Here is a 19,531-nt window from a genome sequence, read left to right as displayed (position 1 = left end):
AACAATGTGAGAGAAATTAAACCAAATCCACACCAAAATGTAATGTCTTCTTCTCAAGTATCATGGTAATCTGCGCAGCAGTTTTATTTAATACACATCATGGATCCAGGATTTTTTGACATGGAAGATTTTTTCAACATTTTCACTGATTTCCCAGAGAACAATTCATGGATCTAATGAAAAACAAATCTGGCACATTTATGGAGCTGATATCTATGAGTGTGTACAATTTGGTGCAGCTTCATTGTATATACAGGGACAGTTGGGCCTTGGTGATGGTGTTTAATCTACTAGATGTCTTATCTTTTGCCTAAACGTTTTGGGGAATTTATTCTCTTTCTTGCGGACACATCGTACCTACTTATGATTTCGGAGGAGCAGCTTTAAGGAGCCCTGAAACGCTTCCTTGTTTGTTATTTATCCACTGTCTTATTTAAAATGGATGATATCCCCACCAATAACCGTGGTTCATTCCCGTTTGACACCGGACCCTGTTGTGCAGTGAGGTCTGACTCTAGATCCATTTACCTTTAAATCAAATTATATATTTAAATCAGCCGTGTGACATCCACTTTTAGCTCTGGACGGCATCTCTGAGCTATTCTTAGCACCGAGTCGATAAAAGCAGAAGACCATAAAGCTCAGAGGGAGGCGTGTGCATGCATGTGTGTTTGTGTGTGTAAGTTGTGTGTGTGTGTATATGTGTGTAAGAAGGGGTGTCAATAATGAAACACCACTGCAGTGCTGTCATGACCTCTCTTGATTATTAATAGCTCTGCTTTTTGTGACCACCACATCCTGATCGACAGGCCTGCACCACACACACGCACACGCACACACACACACACACAAACACACACACATGTCACATCAGACCAACACACAACACAGCTAATGTCCATCACCTCCCCCACACATAAACATGAACATCCCTCCCTTCCATCACGCAGAGGAGGCAGATGACCGGCTGGTTGTCAAATATGAGCTGTCACTGCACAGGGAAGATAAAACACGATTCTGCACATCGCTTTGGTTAATTTGTTGCCCCTCCCTCCCTGCAGCTTCTTCTTCTGTCCGTCCCCAATCCTGTCTTCCTTCTGCTTCCCACCTTCCTCCTTCCCTCCCACGTGTGCACTCATTCACTCTCCTGTACGCTGTGTGCTGAGGTCAGTGACTTGCTCTGCCCCACCTCTGACTCCTTGTAGTGGCGCTCAGGGATCTCATCGTAGGCGATGTCCACGGAACACACCTCCGTCTCCTCTTCTCTGGGCTCGCTGTTAAATATCTGAAGAGGAGGGAAAGATTTGAGGTGTGAGCAAGGACATCTGAATCACAAATGCACTCTATGGGTTGACAAATGCTGTCGGATGATGTGCTGACGTCGCACAGGAAAGCAGAGGTTCAGAGAGGTTTTGACAATGTGATCATTTCCTGCTGCCTTTAGGAGAAGGGAGCGCTGATGACATGATGAGCACCTTCCTTCCTCGCTAAACCGTGAGGATGGATGTGACTCACACAGTCAGTGACACACCATGTGGTCAGTGATTTCTTCCTGCGTGACTCACACAGGAACAACAGAGCGATGCCGTCTAGATATCTGCTTCTTTCAGGACACTTTCACCGCCACTGAGTCACTGAGCGTTGATCGTACTTGCTCGGATATGAACTTCAAACTTTTACACAGGTTGCAGCAGAAGAGAGAAAGGGCCTTGAGAGGGATGAAGATGAAGATGAGAAGACTAAAGGGAGAAAAGAGAATAACTGTACAAATGGTGAAGGCAATGGGGGGGTGGGGGTGGGGGGTGTTAATTTGAGAGAAGGAAAAAACACTTGTTAAGACCAGTTCCAAATGTGAGATCACGGCCATCTGTGAATCTGTTTGCAACGCCTCTGACCCGCCACTGAGAGGAGCTGCGTCCTCTTGTCTTCAGCTACAGTGTGGATCCAAGCAGCATTGCATAACCTTTCCTCTGCTGCCTCAATGTGTTAAGTGGCAATGGGGAAGAGGTGGGGGGGGGGGCAAGTTCTTCTGACACTGATGAATAGGAAAAGCCAACACATATTATACATTATTTTTTTTGCACAGGAGTTGTGTTCAATTCCCATTTTTTCTTCCTTTCATTAATACTTGTCTGCGCTGTACCTGTCTTCTGTGACAATAATGCCCCCCCCCCCACCTGTGAGGCCAATGACGTTCAGTAACTGAACTATGACACGGTTGTGTGATGTCTTGCTGCTAATCGGGGTGAAGTCACAGGATCAGGGGTGAAGTGATTACGATGCAGAACAATCGCTGATTCCCTTTGTATCCTTCTGTTCTGATTCGGAGGCTTTGAGGCGAGAGGATTGTGATTATGGAAAAGACTGAGGGATATGGAGAGATGAAGTAAGGTGTGCAACAGGGCACTGTGAAAGATACAGGCTGATAGTAGGTGAAACAGTGAATAGAGCGAACCTGGAATCTGCTGAGCGACACGCACCCAACCACACGGCACTCTGAGCTCTACTCACGTTATCATTGCTGCCTTTGTTGTCCTCGTACTTGGTTTCTATGTGGATGGAAAACTTAGGCAGGAAGGAGCACTGCAGGGAGGAAAAAAGAAGATGAGACAGTAAGAAATCGATATCCATCCATTAGCTATATCGTTTATCTTTTTAAGGGGCGCGGGAGGGGGGGTACATTCTGGACAAGTTGCCAGTCTATCACAGGACTGACACACACACACACACACACGTTCTCACCTGCAGGCAATTTAAAGTTGCCAATCAATCTTCAGAGTGTGGGAGGAAGACGGGGTAACCAGAGGACACAGGCACGCGGAGAACATGCAAACTCGACACAGAATGTCCTTGGCCAAGCTGTGGTTTGAACCCGAACATTCTTTCTGTGGACACCACTAACCACTGTACCACCGTGCCGCCCTCAGGCTCAGGAGGTGGAGAACATTTACTTAAGTACATTTCTCATGTATCAGTGCTTTCTACTCCAACTACTACATTTATGCAAAGCATAGCGTTATTTGTTCACACTGTATTTTTAAAAATATTTTAAAATCAAATCAATAACGAGAAGGGAATCGAGACATGGACGGTGATAACCTTGTCTCATGATAACTGCCCAGTTTAATGTAGGATTGGACCAGATCACATCCCACAGGTGTCGACTGACCAACAGGATGAGATGTGAAAGTAACTGTGTCTCTGTGTTTTATCACCTAAACCAAATGAGAACTAATGATTATTCTCTCACTATCGAGATTTACAACTGCTCTTATTTCTCATGAGCAGCACTATACACACACACACACGCACACACACACACACACACACACACCATTATGTTGCCTTAGGGCGTGTTGACTGCCTTTGATCATCTCTTAAATACAGCAGTTTAATTATTATACAACCAAAGAGCAGAAATACTGGTTACATAAACTGTTTATGTACGAGCCTGTGTGTGTGTGTGTGTGTGTGTGTGTGTGTGTGTGTGTGTGTGTTTATGTGTGTGTGTGTGTGTATGTGTGTGTGTGTTTATGTGTGTGTGTTTATGTGTGCAGCACAGCAGGACAGAGACAACACAATGGATCAATCTTGCCCTCCGCCACAGGAAAGAATGAGCTGTAAGGCGTGATGCTGGGAGCCCATGGTGAATACATAGGTTCTGTGTGTGCGTGTGTATGAAAGGGTATGTATTACTGTGCACAGTGAAGTAATCAGTGCTGCCTAAGATTACTGGCCTTGTGAGTCTCAGAAGAAAAATTCAGTGTGTGTGTGTGTGTGTCATGAGGCAGTGATGGCACAAGCACCCTGAACACAGACTATAAACACTTGTTTAACTTACAAGTGGACCTTTTCTTATTAGAGGCCTCTAATTAAAATTATACCCTGAGCTGCTTTGCAGAGTTATTCGTTCACTTTCACATGAGCTGCCATGACCTTCCTCAAATATCCAGATGTTCCATGTATGTGTGGAGTCTCGGGGGAAGAGATCGGCCTTCTGCTGATGTCCTGTGTGCTTCATTGGTGTTACCTCGCTGCCTTAGCTGGACATGCTAATGTCCATCTGTTGCCCCTGAGCAAATCATTAGTGCTTTTCTTAGCGACAGTCAATGAAATCGGTTTTACCTCTAAGAGCTGTGGGGTTTGTTAATGTCTTCAATGGGAAATTTGCCTGATGAGTTGGTATTGACAGGTGGATCGATGCAGCATGGACGGAGATGTAACAGTGAGGAGGAGATCTGGGCCTGAAGGTGAAGCTCTTACATGTACATCTACATTTCAACCTTTATCATCGTGAAGGAGATCCATAATAAATGATTTTCTTTTCATCAATTAATGAATGGATCATTTCAGCTCTAATTTCATCAGCCAAATGGATGGTGCTGCTTTGCATAAAAACAGAGTGAGTTGATCAAGATTCTGATCAGGACCTTCCTGCAGAGGTAGTCCAGCTATATCCAACTGTGAGATGACACCAGACCCACGACATACTGGAGGGATTAGACTCTCCTCCTGGCTTAGTTGCAACTGGATCGTCCCCAGGAGGAGCTGGAGCTGTGCCTGCATGAGAACATCTGCTGTCACCATGACTTAGACTCAACAGTTAATGTTTATTATTACCGTCTCCACAGGACCCTTTTAAAAATACTTTTCAGTTTCACTTAGTGTGAATGTACTTTTTGGAATTTAATTTTAGAGTAAGCTGTGTTATTCTCATTTTTCATGATCATTCACAATATAAAATATATTCAAATTCAAAAGCAAAAAAATAAAACAAGGTAAAAATAAGCTACAGTTTGGATTTGAAAGGTTCTTGGTTGCCACCTGGTGGCTGACTGCAGTATAGGTCATAAATCTACGCAGATGTGCAAGATGGCAGCGGACGTATACCTTGATATTTTGGCTTCATTTCTGGAAAGTGGGAGGAAGTGGAGAGACATCTTTCTATACAGTCTGTGCTCTATGTCACACTAACTTTGACTGATGTGTTTCAAATATGGGATCGTCATTGATACGTGTCATTGCAATGGAAAATGTTAAAACATTATTTCTAAGACACACACACAGTTATATATTCTGTTCTCACAACAATGTATGACCATCTGTGATGCGTGAGAATCAACATGTGGCACCATTCAAATGTCAGCCAGCTACTATCGATGCTGCACCAAGACATTTACATGTAACAGTTTAAGTGACCATGAATTCTATGACTTTGGAGATATAGGTTGTTATTAGAGAACGCACACCACACATGTAGCCACGCTCACCTTTAACCCTCACCACACTTTACACGTCAGCTGTCAGATCCCAAAGTGTGATGTGTGCGTGATCGTGCATGCGTGTATTCACATCAAAACTACTCACCGTGTACTCTGACCATATTCCCAGCAGAGGCCATCATTATAGCAGACAGAAATGGGAGGTACGTTGTGGGGGGGGGGGGGGGGGGGCAGACAGGTCGAGGAGAACAAAGGATTGAAACGGTATGAGAGAGACAAGAAGAGAATAGAGGAGAAAAAATAATTTAGTTCAAAATGGAAAAGGACCATTAAGCCTCAGTAATAACACTTCAGTCCCACATGAGAAGAGCCCACTTTGACATGACAGCCCGATCTTCTTAATCTGAGTGACAATGATATTTTCTTGTGTATGGTCCCACGGAGGCCACATGCTTTTGTCACATAGACTGTAAATACAGGAGCGCTGCAAGTCCCCGTGAAACTGCTCATGTTGTAATTGTATCTCAACATGCTCATTATCAAGCTCAACATGACAGTGAGGTCATGTAGCGTCTGCGGAATGTTGATAGTTAAACACCTGTCAGAATTTAGTGGCATTTAAAGCAGTTCCTTCTCTGTTAAAGGTTTATTTGCACCGTTAAAAGTTGTTTGAGTGACTTTAAACGAGAGTAACACAAAGTAGAAAGCAAACATCCACCATGGCCAAACAGTCCTACACATAGTTCTTATAGAAGAATATAGAAAAAATGCTTATGCTTAATGGATTGGTCGTTGCACTTGGCAAGACACCTTTGCCTTTTACACTCCCGCTTGAGGCGTGGAAACTCGGAGCAGTCTTCTCTGAGAAAAACACCACCACACCACTGGAAAAAAGGCAATGAGGAAACAAACAAAACGGTTTCTGGCCCTGGCTTGTTTCTTCCAGTAGCACCTGTGCACACTTGGCAAACCGTCATGGTGGTTCTTCTATAATTTCCTGCAGCATGTATCATTTTAACCAACAGTCTCTACAATCATCCTTTAGGAGCCATGTGGAATCTCTACGCTCCCTTATTAATAACATTGATGGTTGTGGAGATCTATCGCCTCCGTCCCTGTTGCGCTAAATGCATGCCAGGTAAAACAAATTGGGGACGACCAGCTTTAATGACGCGGTGCAGCGACAGGAATCACAAGCTTGAACGAGGCTTAAATCCGTACACCCACACGAAAATGAAATGTGTTCTTCCGTGGCCCCATCCCTCCGCCAAGGTTGGTGGAAATCTGTTCAGTAGCTTTTTTTTATGATCCTGCTGATGAATAAACCAACAAACAGACACAGATGAAGACATCTCTTCCTTGGCAGAGGAAATTAAACACATTATAGGAATGCGTGCAAACAACAAACTTTTGACACTAAGGATGTTACAATAGATGAGTAGTGCACAAAAATGCAAATCAGACAATGTTATGCTGTCACGGCAGCCATTGAACTGATCCTTCAAAAAGCAGCAGCAGCAAAGTAATGATGCAAACTGTTGAGAAACAACAAAAACTAGAATCCAAAAGCACATTCATGAGGGACGATTTGTGAATTTGTGTTCATATCCAGCCTAATACACTTTATTATTTTTCAGTTAATCCTGGCTCTCCTCTCTCTTCATCACTTCCAGCATCCCTCTTGACCTCCGTCTCTCCAACCCCTCCTCCCCTCTCGCTCATGGTACAGAATATTGCTTCCATATCCCTTTGCCCTCACAACGATCCCATATAATGGCTGCCAGGAGGTGAACCGTGTTTGTAGGGAGCTGCAGAAAATGGAAGTGTGTGCTCTTTTTGTACAAATCAGCAGTAAGCCATATTATCGCAGAGAGAGAGAGAGAGAGATTCTTATTATGAGATACAGAAGTTTTCTGCAACACCACTGCTTGTTTTTGTTACATAATATAATGTACTGTAGATAGTTGGTGCATGTTAAGACGTGCCACTGGATGAAATGGGTGTGCTTTTGTCTATAAATGATAAAAACACAGATGTATGGTTAAACCGTTACCTGTTATGGTGTAAGGGTAATAGTTCCAGGCCTTCTCTGTGACATAGAAAATCTTAGGGACGACTGCTCTGGCCCAACTGGGCAGTTTGCTGAAACACAAGGAAAAAGGAGTGGACGGTTTACCGAACTGAAGGAGAGGAAAAGGGAGAAAAGGAAAATCACTGATGAGATAAATACATGTAGACTTTTTCTGTACAATCACAGTTGTCCTCCACTCTTTCTTTTGCTCCATCACCCAGAACAGGAAATGATAATCATCCAGCTGTGTGCAGCCACGATGGAAGACGTACAGGGCAGCCATGATGGCCTCTGGGGAAGTTAATTACACTGATTACACCCCACCCTGCTCCCTAAAGTGGACCAGAGGTTGCACCGTGATCGATCTGGGAAGGACAGGGAGGGCGGAAAATACACAGAACTAGCTATTACTCAGCACAAATGGATTCTACATGCCGACAGCTGCAGCTAAACCTTATTGGGTGTCCTATTAAAGAAGTGAAGGATTACTGAGAGAAGGCCTGGTTCAGCTGGAGGGATAAAATGCCACAGGTGAATACAGCAGATTTCCTTCTCAAACTTTTTGACTCTTTTAACGACGGAGCAAAGTGCTGATTGACAGAAGATGTTGAGAGAGCTAGAATTACTGTGATTGTAAGCCTCACTATGACCTTGGACTGCTGGAATCTAATCAGTTCATCTTAGAGTCCTAATGACAACTGGACACATTTAGAAGAAATTCCCTAAATGTAGAATTGACAAACATGTTTTGTGAGGTCACAGTGACCTTGACTTTCGACCTCAAATGTCTGCTCAGGTCATCCTGGAGTCCAAGTGACTGCTGATGAAGTGTTATGAAAACCACCACACCTTTACCATCAGAACTAATCAGTTCATCTTTGAGTTACAGAGAAAGTTTATTTTCCCTCAGACACAGGTCGCTACAGCCTGAATCAGTTGGTCCAGATTTCTGCTGACTGAATATCAGCTGGTTAAAAATGAAAAATAGATCATAGATCATAATAGGACACAAAGCCATAAATAACCTGTACCAAATTCCACAGGATAATTAATTTTTAATCCAGCCAGTGATTATTTATACTCGCCCATTATTCTGTCTCGAGAAGTGGTAATTGAATGTGGAGATTACACTGGTTTGTAAATGACTGTCTGTATGGGCCACTGGGAAATATCTCCAATGTCCTGTCACTCAACCAGAGGAGTGTCCAGACACAGCAGACTGTCCTCACACTGCCTTAAATATACACACACACACAGGGCACGCACACACACACAGGGCACACACACAGGGCACACACACACACACACACACACACACACACACACACACACACACACACGCACACACGCACACACGCAGACTGCGGCTCTAAGATGGGAACAGGTGGTTTGTGGGTGGGGAGACGCAGGCGCGGCGTCCGACAGTGACTGCTCAAATTAACCATCACTTACACTGACCTCATCTCCTCTGCCCACGCACACACAGTAACACTCATACATCCAAGCCAATGCACTTCACACATATCACACAAACACACACACACACACACACACACACACACACACACACACACACACAAACACACTCACACTCATTCAAACCCTCCTCTCCTCTGAGTTTGTCAGCTACACTTCTCTTTTCCCAAAGGCCCACTTACTTGTCACTTCTGACCAGGAAACCTCACCCGCTCTGCCTCTCACTGTGTTTCCATGTGGCTCTTTACACTCTGTCTCATTGTCTTACTTTTAGGAGTGAGGACTTAGTTGCATCAAAAAGAGGAAATGGAACTAAATGCTGCAAATTTAATGAAGGAAAACAAAAACAAATGTATGAAATTACCCTCAAACATAATTTTTTTTTACCTTTAAAGATGTAAAAGTGGAGAAACTGGCGATCACTATGATTGTAATGACAGGGTACAGAACCTTTATATTCTAAAGGTTACACCTAAAATGGCTGATTGAGATATTTTATAGTTTCATATGATTTACATAACACTATGCATTACTCTCATTTCATGTGGTTTCTCTTTTGTGCTGCTGTTAAGTGTAAAGACACTCTGGTGCAATGCGGTCTTATAGAATCTTTATTTAGTATTAACTTGTCTTTCCAATTATCTGATAAACCCAAACATGCAAACAGGTAAGTCTGACTTGTTGAATCCATTTTGCTAAATTGTCGGCGATGTCGTCCATTTGGGTAAAAGCCCATATGTCCCACACTCAGTCGTCCATGTTGTCAAGTGCTGGAGCTAAACACTGAGCCAACATGAAGTCAAGTGCAGGTCTCTGCTTGCAGCTCTGAGCCCTCGATGGAAATCAATAATTTCAAATTACATTACGCTGATTGGAGTTGGCCATATTGATGGGTTTATGCTCCTGCCGACTGTTTGGTTGTGGATTTATTGGACTTATTGGAGCAGGTGATGATAGGCATACAGTGTACGACTGGCCAAGAGCTAAATGAATTACTGCTGTCGATGTAAGCCATGAAGTGATTAATGCACCAAAAACTACTGAGATAAAAAAAAAAAAAAATCATTCAGACCAGGAACAAGAACCAGAGACATTTACAGCCTGCATGATAACGTAGGTTTCTGATGTGTTATACAGGTGTTATCCAGGTGTTATCCAGGTGTTATCCAGGTGTTATCCAAGTGTTATCCAGGTGTTATCCAGATGTTATCCAGGTGTTATACAGGTGTACCTATGATAAAGTGGTCACTGAATGTAAAAAATCTTATCTCTGATGTTATCTTGCAGGCTACTCTTTAAAACCAATTGGTGTACACATGCTCCTTTTCAATCATTGTAGATATAATAAGGGAAATCAATGTGGAGTTAAGCCAGGACGTCAACTGTATTCACTTCATGAAACAGTTACTTAAAAATCCATCATATGAATTAAATTAAGTCAATTAAGAAGCAGAACGTACACAATTTTGTTTTACGCTGCACAGAAAAAACGTTTTCTATGTGTAATTAGGGGTTACGAGCATTCAGAGGAAATTCATTCTGAGAGTGAGGAGATCACACTTCAGACTGATTCAATTTTAACATACATAACAGAAGAATCAAATATTCAATTTCACACTTATTAAGTTTAACAAAGCACAGTAGCTGGAAAAGAGACTTGGACAGAGATGAAAAGAGCCACATAACTACATTTACCCCCTTTTCTTATCCCTGAAACACAACAGCAGTGCTCATGGTGCAGCTTTGATATTTGGTCATATTACATAAAATATAAAGGACTGCTTCCCCATGTTGATACGAACGCATCCTTAGACATCTAACCAATGGGTAATCTTTGTGTTTACATCAATGATTGCTGTGCTGAGTGGCAGCCATGCAGTGAAAACCTGTCATTGTCAAATCTCCCCCTAGTGGCTTTATTAGCTGCTGCGTAACGTTGACCTGCGATGAAATGCTGAGGATTTTTACAAAGAAATGAAATAAAGTAGATAAAAAGATCTGAAATTAAATAGAAGGAAAGTTTATAGAAGGATATGGCTTTGACATTTCTGTGGTGACAGTCAAAGGCATGTTTGTCCTTTGGTGATCAATAGGTGTATTATACAAAATTGAATTGAACATGTGGTTGATGGGAAGAGGAAGACACTCACTTGTTGAGGTAGATTCGTTTCTCTGTGAACTGGCCTGATCCGTGCTCGGGGTCTTCATACGGCTCGTTCTGGACCACCTCCACCCCCTCTCCACGTTCGCTCTGTTCATGACTGTGTTTGCTGATCATATACAGCTGGCCGATCCGGTACTAAAAGACGGACAGGAAACAAAACAAAAGGAGAAAATAGAGAAGCCTGAGATCAAATCTATTTTTTATTAAGTCTAGTGGGATGATCAAGGCAGATGAAAGAAGACATATTAACATCGCTATGGCAACACACTGTACTTAAAGGTGCGGGCTCTTATGAGACTGCTCTGAATGGAAAGAATATGTTCCCGCTTTAAGTCCAACAGTTGACTCAACGGTATAATTTTATAGTTGCCGTAAAAATAAACGCAGAAAGATCGCAGGATTACCGCCCGGGACATATGGTCGTGACACCTGGGGACAGTCTCCATAGCGGAAGAAAGCTGGGGGATTAGGAGCTGTCTGCAGCATAGTGACATAGATCTCATATCAGGTCAGGACCAAGCAGCACAACGGGAGCAACAGCAGCATCAGGGGACAGTTGGGTGACACATCTGTCAATAGCCACAATCTTTCATTCATCACTGGCTGACCCACTTGGCCCAACGACAATGTCCCTCTTGGGCGCTTGGCAGACAGGAGTGGGGTGTCGCGTCGTAACTATTTTCCATACATTTGGAAAACGACAAACACTGGAGTGAGAACACTCCAGGACGGAGATTTCCGACTGCTTGTAGGCCTATTTCCGACCTGAGGAAATCGATATGCCCCCACCCCTCACACACACACAAGCACACATACAGACAGCTATGTTAAGCTAATGGAAAAAAAGATGAGGACTGCCTGGTGGGATGTTGACTTCAGTCCCCGCATTCATCCACAAAAAGCAAGGAATGGAAAGAAGAGCAACGTGATAGTGCAAGTGGAAAAAAAAAAAAAAAGGTGTGCACCAGTAAACAAGCTCAGGTTGTAACTTGTATGACAATGCCAGATTTTTCCATCTGCCGACCATGAGAGAAAAAAGCAAAGGGCAGCCATAAAGTATTCCCAGCAGGAATGTTGATGGCGGTGTTTTCTGACTGAACAGCTGTTGGAGTCCGGCATGATTTTTCTGCTGGTGACACAGTCACGGGCCACGCGTAGCACAGGAGGAACCTGTCTTCAGTCACACTCAAATTTAGAGCAGAAACAATCAGTAGATCCATCAATCAATGGAGCAAAACGGCCATTCTCCGGTTCCAGCTTCTCAAATGTGAGAATTACTTTTTTTTAGCATTTTCTGAAGTGACGTAGAATTTGAAAAGTTTTGATTTGTTGAAAACAAGAGGTTTAAGACATAACCGCGTGTAAAGGATGCTGGGATGGGCATTTTCATTGTTTCCTGATGATTTACAGACATTATCAGTTAATAAAGGCAGTTATCGTCAACCACAAATTTTACGGATATTTTCGGGAGTTTGTCTTTCACGTGTGAAGAACGCAGAAGGGGATTGTCCTAGTTAGACGTGTTCACAACAACTGGAAAATGTTGGAAACATTCAGGCTAGGAAAGCCGCCTGGTTGGAGCATGTAGAAGGTATTACGTATAAATTCTGCTGTGGAAATACTGTGTTTCTACAGGATATTGACACCGGTGTCGGTCCTTATCGCCAAAAGCTTTCAAATCTTGTGGCACCTCTTTTTCATCCTGAGATATTTGGAATCTTGGACATTCCCGGACATCTGTCATAAGGACCGGCAGTTCAAGTATCAGAGCAACTGACTCTGACATTTGCAGGCTCCCATGCAGCCTCTTCTGTAAAATGTATTAACCTGGTGAACATAGAAATCGTTTAGCTGCCAAAAAATCATTCCCCTCAGCAATTGACAAATATGAACTTTAGCAAAAAGGAGATTGAAGGTAAGGTCTTGAATTCATCTGTGAATACAAGAGACGGAGAGTGGGGGACTTCATGACATTCACACTGCTAATAGAAGGAGGAGGTTATTGTACAAATCATAATTATATTTAAAGAGAGTCCTGTTTGTGCAGAAAGAACCAAACAGACAATGGGACGAGACAGTGGAACGGCACACATAAATCTCCCTGCTGAATGAAAAGCATCAAGGTGGAGTACGAGTTGAGAGGAGCTCTGAGCGCCACTCGGATCACACTGATGGCTATAGCAACAGTGTATTAACATAAAGCACCATCTTTCCCGTCTCTCGCTCGGCTCATTCAGGGATCAGACATATTGCGTAAACATGTCAGCCATTGTGCTTATCTTCCTCCAATGCTCCCTTGTACTCAGCAACCCTCACTGCGGCCTACCCGAGAGGTGTGGTCGATGAATGACTGTCTGCTGTCATTGCTGCCTTTAGAAATCTCGCTCTAATGACTCAGCGGGAGAAGTGGCCCTCGCTCGGGCCAGAGTATCCATGAATAATCTGTCATTGTCTTTCACTCTTACAACAGTGGGGCCATTGGGCAAGAACGTGCCGGTTTGACAACAAAGAGAAAAGTGTATTATAATTATCGCTCTATACGTTTCTCTTCCACCTGCCATTTGATTGATTTGCATTATGTGTCTTCACTCCACCTCCACTTTCCCCCCCCTCATTTCATCTGTCTCCTTTGTGAACTCCTCTTCTCACTCAGCTCAGTCAACTTGACCACTAAATAGCTCAAACTAATGGGAGATCATCATTATATATGGAGCTACTCTTAGTGCCAGATATTACAGGAGTTTTAGACCTAACAGACTTTACAGAGGGACCCCTCTAAGCTAAGGCCTACTAAGCTAAGCTAATACCATATGAGAAACCTAAATCTGAAACTGAAATGTTTCTATGAACCTATTAACGAGGAAACACTGACATCACAATATCAGTTTAACACACTAAAATGGCCAAATAACAATACATGCTGTTTGCTACTGATATGAAACTGAGTCACTATTGCTCAATGTAGAATTATATAAAATACAATTTAAAGATCAAAGCATGGAGCCTAAACTCTCCTCGGTCCCTCTGTTCTAACACAACAGCAGGTGGTTGGGAGCTGTGGTCATTGTGTTACAGCCAAGGAGTGTGTTAGTGTGAGTGTACGATAATAATCCTGAGACACACACACACACACACACTTCAGACAACACCAGACACATTGCCAAGATGTAATTAAAATTCAACACAGACAGAGTAATTACTGCTTTGAGCGCTCAGTATTCATTGATAACTGACTGTGCTCTTGTTGAGATAGCTACGTTTTGATGTCCATTTCAGACTGTGTCAGGTGTGTGTGTGTGTGTGTGTGTGTGTGTGTGTGTGTGTGTCTGTGTGTCTGTGTGTGTGTGTGTGTGAAGAGAAGGAACGATCTTTATCCTCATACACAGGCAGACTGTCTTTATCTAACCCAGTACTGACACCAAGGAGATCAATACAGTGTCCCATTATTAAAATGATTGGCCCAGTTAATACAGCAATCATTGTATAGTCATATTATATATATATATATATATAATAAGTGTAATAGTGTTTTCCTAACTGAACACCATCATTTATTATATAATTTAATATTCTCTTTTATCTCATCAACCCATCTGGAGGATGAATTGTTTTAATATCAGAGGGCAGACACAGTTATAAACATCCTGCCTCTCGCAGCAGATGCACACAAATAGTCGCCAAATGAAAAATTTAAATGGAGACAAATTTATCAAACAATATGCTAGAAAACATGTTCCAGAACTTGGACCATAAATATGTTAATATTTGGAATGAATAACATGGCAGTGGCAAATGACTCTTAGTTAAACATTTACTCCTTTGTCCAGATATGAAGCTGTGCAACATGAAAAACAAGTCGGATCCTGATATTTGTCAGTTCACATCCAGATAAGGACACATATCACGATATAGCCCATTTTCTACAAAATGTGATGTCAGTTTTACTTTGTTGAATTGTGGCCATGTCTTCGCAGATGTAAGTTGAGATAACAGCAGCCATTAGCTCCGTCCATCTTCATGATACTCTGCCATATGTTGTGCTGCAGGCGAAATCCTCCTCCAACATCTGAATCTGGGGTTTGTTCTGAGCACTCAACTGTTCTTTTGTGGCTGTAATCCATAGACTCTCTCCGTCCTGTTTGACATGATTCTTGTGTGGGTGGTGAAAGAGGCTAGCGGTGAATCTGTTGTGGCGACTGGTCTGAAACATTATTTCCAAAGTTTAGTTTTCTACCCTGTATCAGACATTTCTTTTCATTCCAAACGTTCATGTAACAGAACTAAAGCACAAACTCTTTGTTTTGTCTTCCTGTTCAAGATTACCACGATCGATGGCCGTTTCCCAATTCAGGGGTCGCGTCCTTCAAAAGCTACATTTAAAGACAGATCGTGTCACCGCAGCGCGACCAGGGGCTGTCCCATTTCGAAGGGTCCTCTGAATGTCATCCGAGAGCGACAGAGGCTCCAAAAGGCGGAGAAAATTCTTGGCAAACCTATCCCAGAATTCATTGCTGACTCCTGTCTAAGCTTCCCTTCGACCAAACAGCAATTCCTAAATTCCTTCACTCAAGGTTGCCTCACACTCTAGAACTGTAACTACTTTTCACAAGGACTAAAGAACAAACACACACATATACACACACACACACACACACACACACACACACACACACACACACACACACACACACACACACACACACACACACACACACACACACACACACACACACACACACACACACACTTATGCTCTTGTTCATCTAAATGTTCATGTCAGCCAATGGACACCCGGGCCAGTCACACAAATAAAGATCATTACCCATCATTCTTTGTCTCGCAGCCACACACACAATCGTACACACGGCACCCTGGTGTAGTTTGGACGTCCACTGCTTGGACACCTACAGGAGCTTGGATTGTGTTGCACCTCCCTGCAGGAAAATAAGTCAGATACTACACTCACCTTCACTATTCCGGCCTTTTGTTAGCAAAGCAACTTCAAATAATATTACAGAAAAGAGTGCATTCTACCGAGAGTCACTGGGCTCATTTATCTTTCATGCTGCCCACAGTTTAGGAATAAGTGGAGAAATTGATTTAGTCTCTCTGTCACGAGAGCACCACAAATTCGGCGGCAGCAAGCACACTCTGCCCATTTATTGCTTTCTTTTTGTGTGTGTGTGTGTGTGTGTGTGGCTCCAGTGTGTTTGAAGGAGATAGGGGAGAGCCCCGTAAAGAAGAAAGGAGGATTAGAAACCTCTATTTATCCCTACGGAGAATGGCGGTTGTAGGAAAAGTCAATATTACGCTAAAGAATGATGATGGAGGGAAAGAGCAACACGTGTCACAGCTGCCTAATTACATGATGGTTTGATGATAAATACACTTGTTGGAACACATTTCGGTTTCTGTGTTAGCTTTATGAGCGGTGGGGCTGGACTCAGATGCTGCAATGAAGTCTGGGTGACTGTGGTCAGAATAATTGATGGTCCCCCTGCTGCTAAACAGAAAAGTCTGTGTACTAATAAACACAGTTGAGGCTGAGAGGGGAGCTTTCCATCAGGCTCCCTGTGTCTATGTAAACAAGAATCGGCAAAAGCACACACGCAATAATAAGAACATATAGGTGGGTACAGCATTTAAGAAATGTTTGCAGTGGTGTCGGTGCATCTGCTTGTGTAAAAACAACAGCCGATCATCTGCTGATCTGTAAGCGCCAGATATTGCATTAGATCTGATGGAGAGTTTGGCAGAGGGACAACACTCCCATCCATTATTACATAAAATAACAACTTTGGTCAAGATGCATTAATAAAAGAATAAGGGTGACATCTCACTGTTCTTATTCAATGGTCGTTACATTCTGCTCATATGCAACAGTATCTGCATAATTTCCTTCTCACCCCTTTGTCTCCTTTGCTCAGTAAATGCACAGTATGAAGCAACGTGTATTAAGATGTAACAGAACTAAAGCACAAACTCTTTGTTTTGTCTTCCTGTTCAAGATTACCACGATCGATGGCCGTTTCCCAATTCAGGGGTCGCGTCCTTCAAAAGCTACATTTAAAGACAGATCGTGTCACCGCAGCGCGACCAGGGGCTGTCCCATTTCGAAGGGTCCTCTGAATGTCATCCGAGAGCGACAGAGGCTCCAAAAGGCGGAGAAAATTCTTGGCAAACCTATCCCAGAATTCATTGCTGACTCCTGTCTAAGCTTCCCTTCGACCAAACAGCAATTCCTAAATTCCTTCACTCAAGGTTGCCTCACACTCTAGAACTGTAACTACTTTTCACAAGGACTAAAGAACAAACACACACATATACACACACACACACACACACACACACACACACACACACACACACACACACACACACACACACACACACACACACACACACACACACACACACACACACACACACAAAGCTCTGCTGGCTCAGCAGCAATGCAGGCAGAGAGAGGGAGTGAGTACAGTATGACTGCCTATATCTGCTCCATTTGTGCTGAGTCAGCAAAATGTGAAGGTGAGTGTTAACTCTCCTGTAGTAGTTTGATAAATTCGCACAGCAAGATGCCAAGGATGTCAGCCTGCGAGGTGAGGCGATGCGTCGCTGCAGCTCAACACTGCCGCGCAAAAATTGACAATTCCTTTCCTTCTCTTTCATCGGGTTCAAGAGAAATGGAAAGATAGTGAAAGGTCGGAGATAAAGACAATACAGTAATACAGTAGAGACAGGATCTACCCAAGAGGCTCAGAGTACAACCGTTGCGTTCTGAATTGTAGTTGTTTGTTACCTGGGCTTTACTTCCACTAGAAAGTATTTTATTCTAAACTATAGAGTCAAAAAATCAATTTTTTAATTTGTTATGCAGCAGCTGTTTTGTAGCACTGTTCTTAACATTTAATCTCATGGATTATGTATTGATGTAATGAAACATATCCTTACTTTATTCAGTTGTTCCTCTGGTTGTGTATTTAGGGGTGTAGACAAAACTCTGAGAACACAAAGGGAGGCGTAGGCGTGGCAGATGAAGCATTTGTTTTGGTTTGAGATGCTAACGGCAGTGAATATCGTACATAAAACCTTTACGATTTCCGCCTACACCTCAGTATATGGGACGTGAAGGGAACTGTAATTTGTGTAATTAAAAATGGGTGAATTCTCAAACTCAATTTAGGGGCAACCACTAAAACGGATTGAAGCGGATCTCACTACAGCCCTGAGGTGCACAGAGATATTCTTGAAGCCACTTGCCGCGAGCAAAATTGCATGTTACATAAACTTAGTGAAAGAAGTGTGGGGGTGTAATTTATTAATACTGATTGCTGGAGGTGGAGAGAGCACTCCCCTGTCTTCCCGTTTTCCTGCGCTCTTCCCTCTTCCATCCAGCCTCTCTGCAGTGTCTGAGGTCACTGAACTAAAGATTACATAATTCAAGATCACTCACTACGGATCACTCCGCTGTGCATCATCTCTGCTCCCTGCCGGGCTGCACACACACGGCGGGTCTGCCGGAGAGATGTGCTTATATGCATGCATGTAAGAGCAGAGGAAAAAGAGCGAGGAGAGAAGGATGGGAGACGCTTCTGCTGAGGTGGATGGTCGAACTCAAGGTAGAGAAGATGAACGGGAATGAGAGAGGTTAAAGAAGGCAGTGATGCTGAGGCTGGACGTTCAGGGAAACTGACAGCCATTACGTAAGAGGACGTGATTGAAGACTGCTGTCCGTCTCTTTACCTTCAACCCACTTTTATTCCTCTTCTCTTTCATTCTCTCCTTGAAGCAGGTGACTTTCCCTTCAAAACTTTTCTCGCAAAAGATGGCTGCATTCCAATTCTGAATATTGGCTTCATTTCTGGACAGTGGGAGGAAGAGAAGACTTCCATCTTTGTTGCTGTGTGTCGTCATGGCATTTGGCATTTGGTGTTTTAATTGCTGAGACTCGTGTGACGTTGGTTCACTTATTTATTAAGTACAGGGAATGTTCTAAAGGTGCTTGAAGTATGGAAGATGGAATCGATTATTGAAATAAGATTCCCACATCAGAGAAACTCTGAAGGCATCTGAGGCGTCTCACTGTGAACTGAATGATGAGGGGTGACATGCATTAGCAGCAATACTGACTTGTAATTGATGTTATTTGTGCCTAAACCATAACATGCATGTAGTGTGGATACCCGGCCTGGTTCGGACAAAGACGTATTTGTATTGGTCACGTTGTCTGGGCTGATGTTTTACACTGCACATGTCTACAATAAGCTATAACAAGGAATAACCATGCCTGTCAGCAACAGAGTAACACAACCTCAGAGCAGCTTTGTGAAATGCATCAGGCTCGGGTCGGGTTCTGACACAAAAAACTGAATGCCTGTTGGAAATGTGGCCCAAGCCGCACATTAGTGCACAATGTGTTTTTCGACTGCAACCAAATAAAGATTTATTCTAGTAGCAATTCACAATATCCACAACACTGCAAGTCTATCACATTCTTCATCTGCAGGAGTAAGCCTTGTGTCAGAAGCAGGTGTATTTCTTTTCACAGTCCTCATTCAGTTCTTTGATAAACAAGTCCCCCCCCCCCCCCCCCCC

At 43.1% G+C, this 19,531-nt stretch overlaps 1 protein-coding gene across 1 annotated transcript in view; it reads right to left on the bottom strand.

Annotated features, from left to right (window-relative positions):
• pitpnc1a (phosphatidylinositol transfer protein cytoplasmic 1a) overlaps window positions 1-19,531 on the bottom strand; it is a 37,752-nt gene that overhangs the window by 3,497 nt on the left and 14,724 nt on the right. The window contains exons 2-6 of the mRNA XM_034594452.1: window positions 10,920-11,068; window positions 7,276-7,364; window positions 5,368-5,375; window positions 2,512-2,583; window positions 1,190-1,285 (exon numbers count right to left, since the gene is read on the bottom strand). Coding sequence (XP_034450343.1) covers window positions 1,190-1,285; window positions 2,512-2,583; window positions 5,368-5,375; window positions 7,276-7,364; window positions 10,920-11,068 — 414 coding nt within the window. The remainder of the gene's footprint in view (window positions 1-1,189; window positions 1,286-2,511; window positions 2,584-5,367; window positions 5,376-7,275; window positions 7,365-10,919; window positions 11,069-19,531) is intronic.

The sequence above is a fragment of the Hippoglossus hippoglossus genome, chromosome 8, assembly GCF_009819705.1.
Source record: "Hippoglossus hippoglossus isolate fHipHip1 chromosome 8, fHipHip1.pri, whole genome shotgun sequence".
NCBI lineage: Eukaryota > Metazoa > Chordata > Actinopteri > Pleuronectiformes > Pleuronectidae > Hippoglossus > Hippoglossus hippoglossus.
Note: the sequence above shows the minus strand (reverse complement) of the source record. Positions and strands in the feature narration are given on the sequence as shown.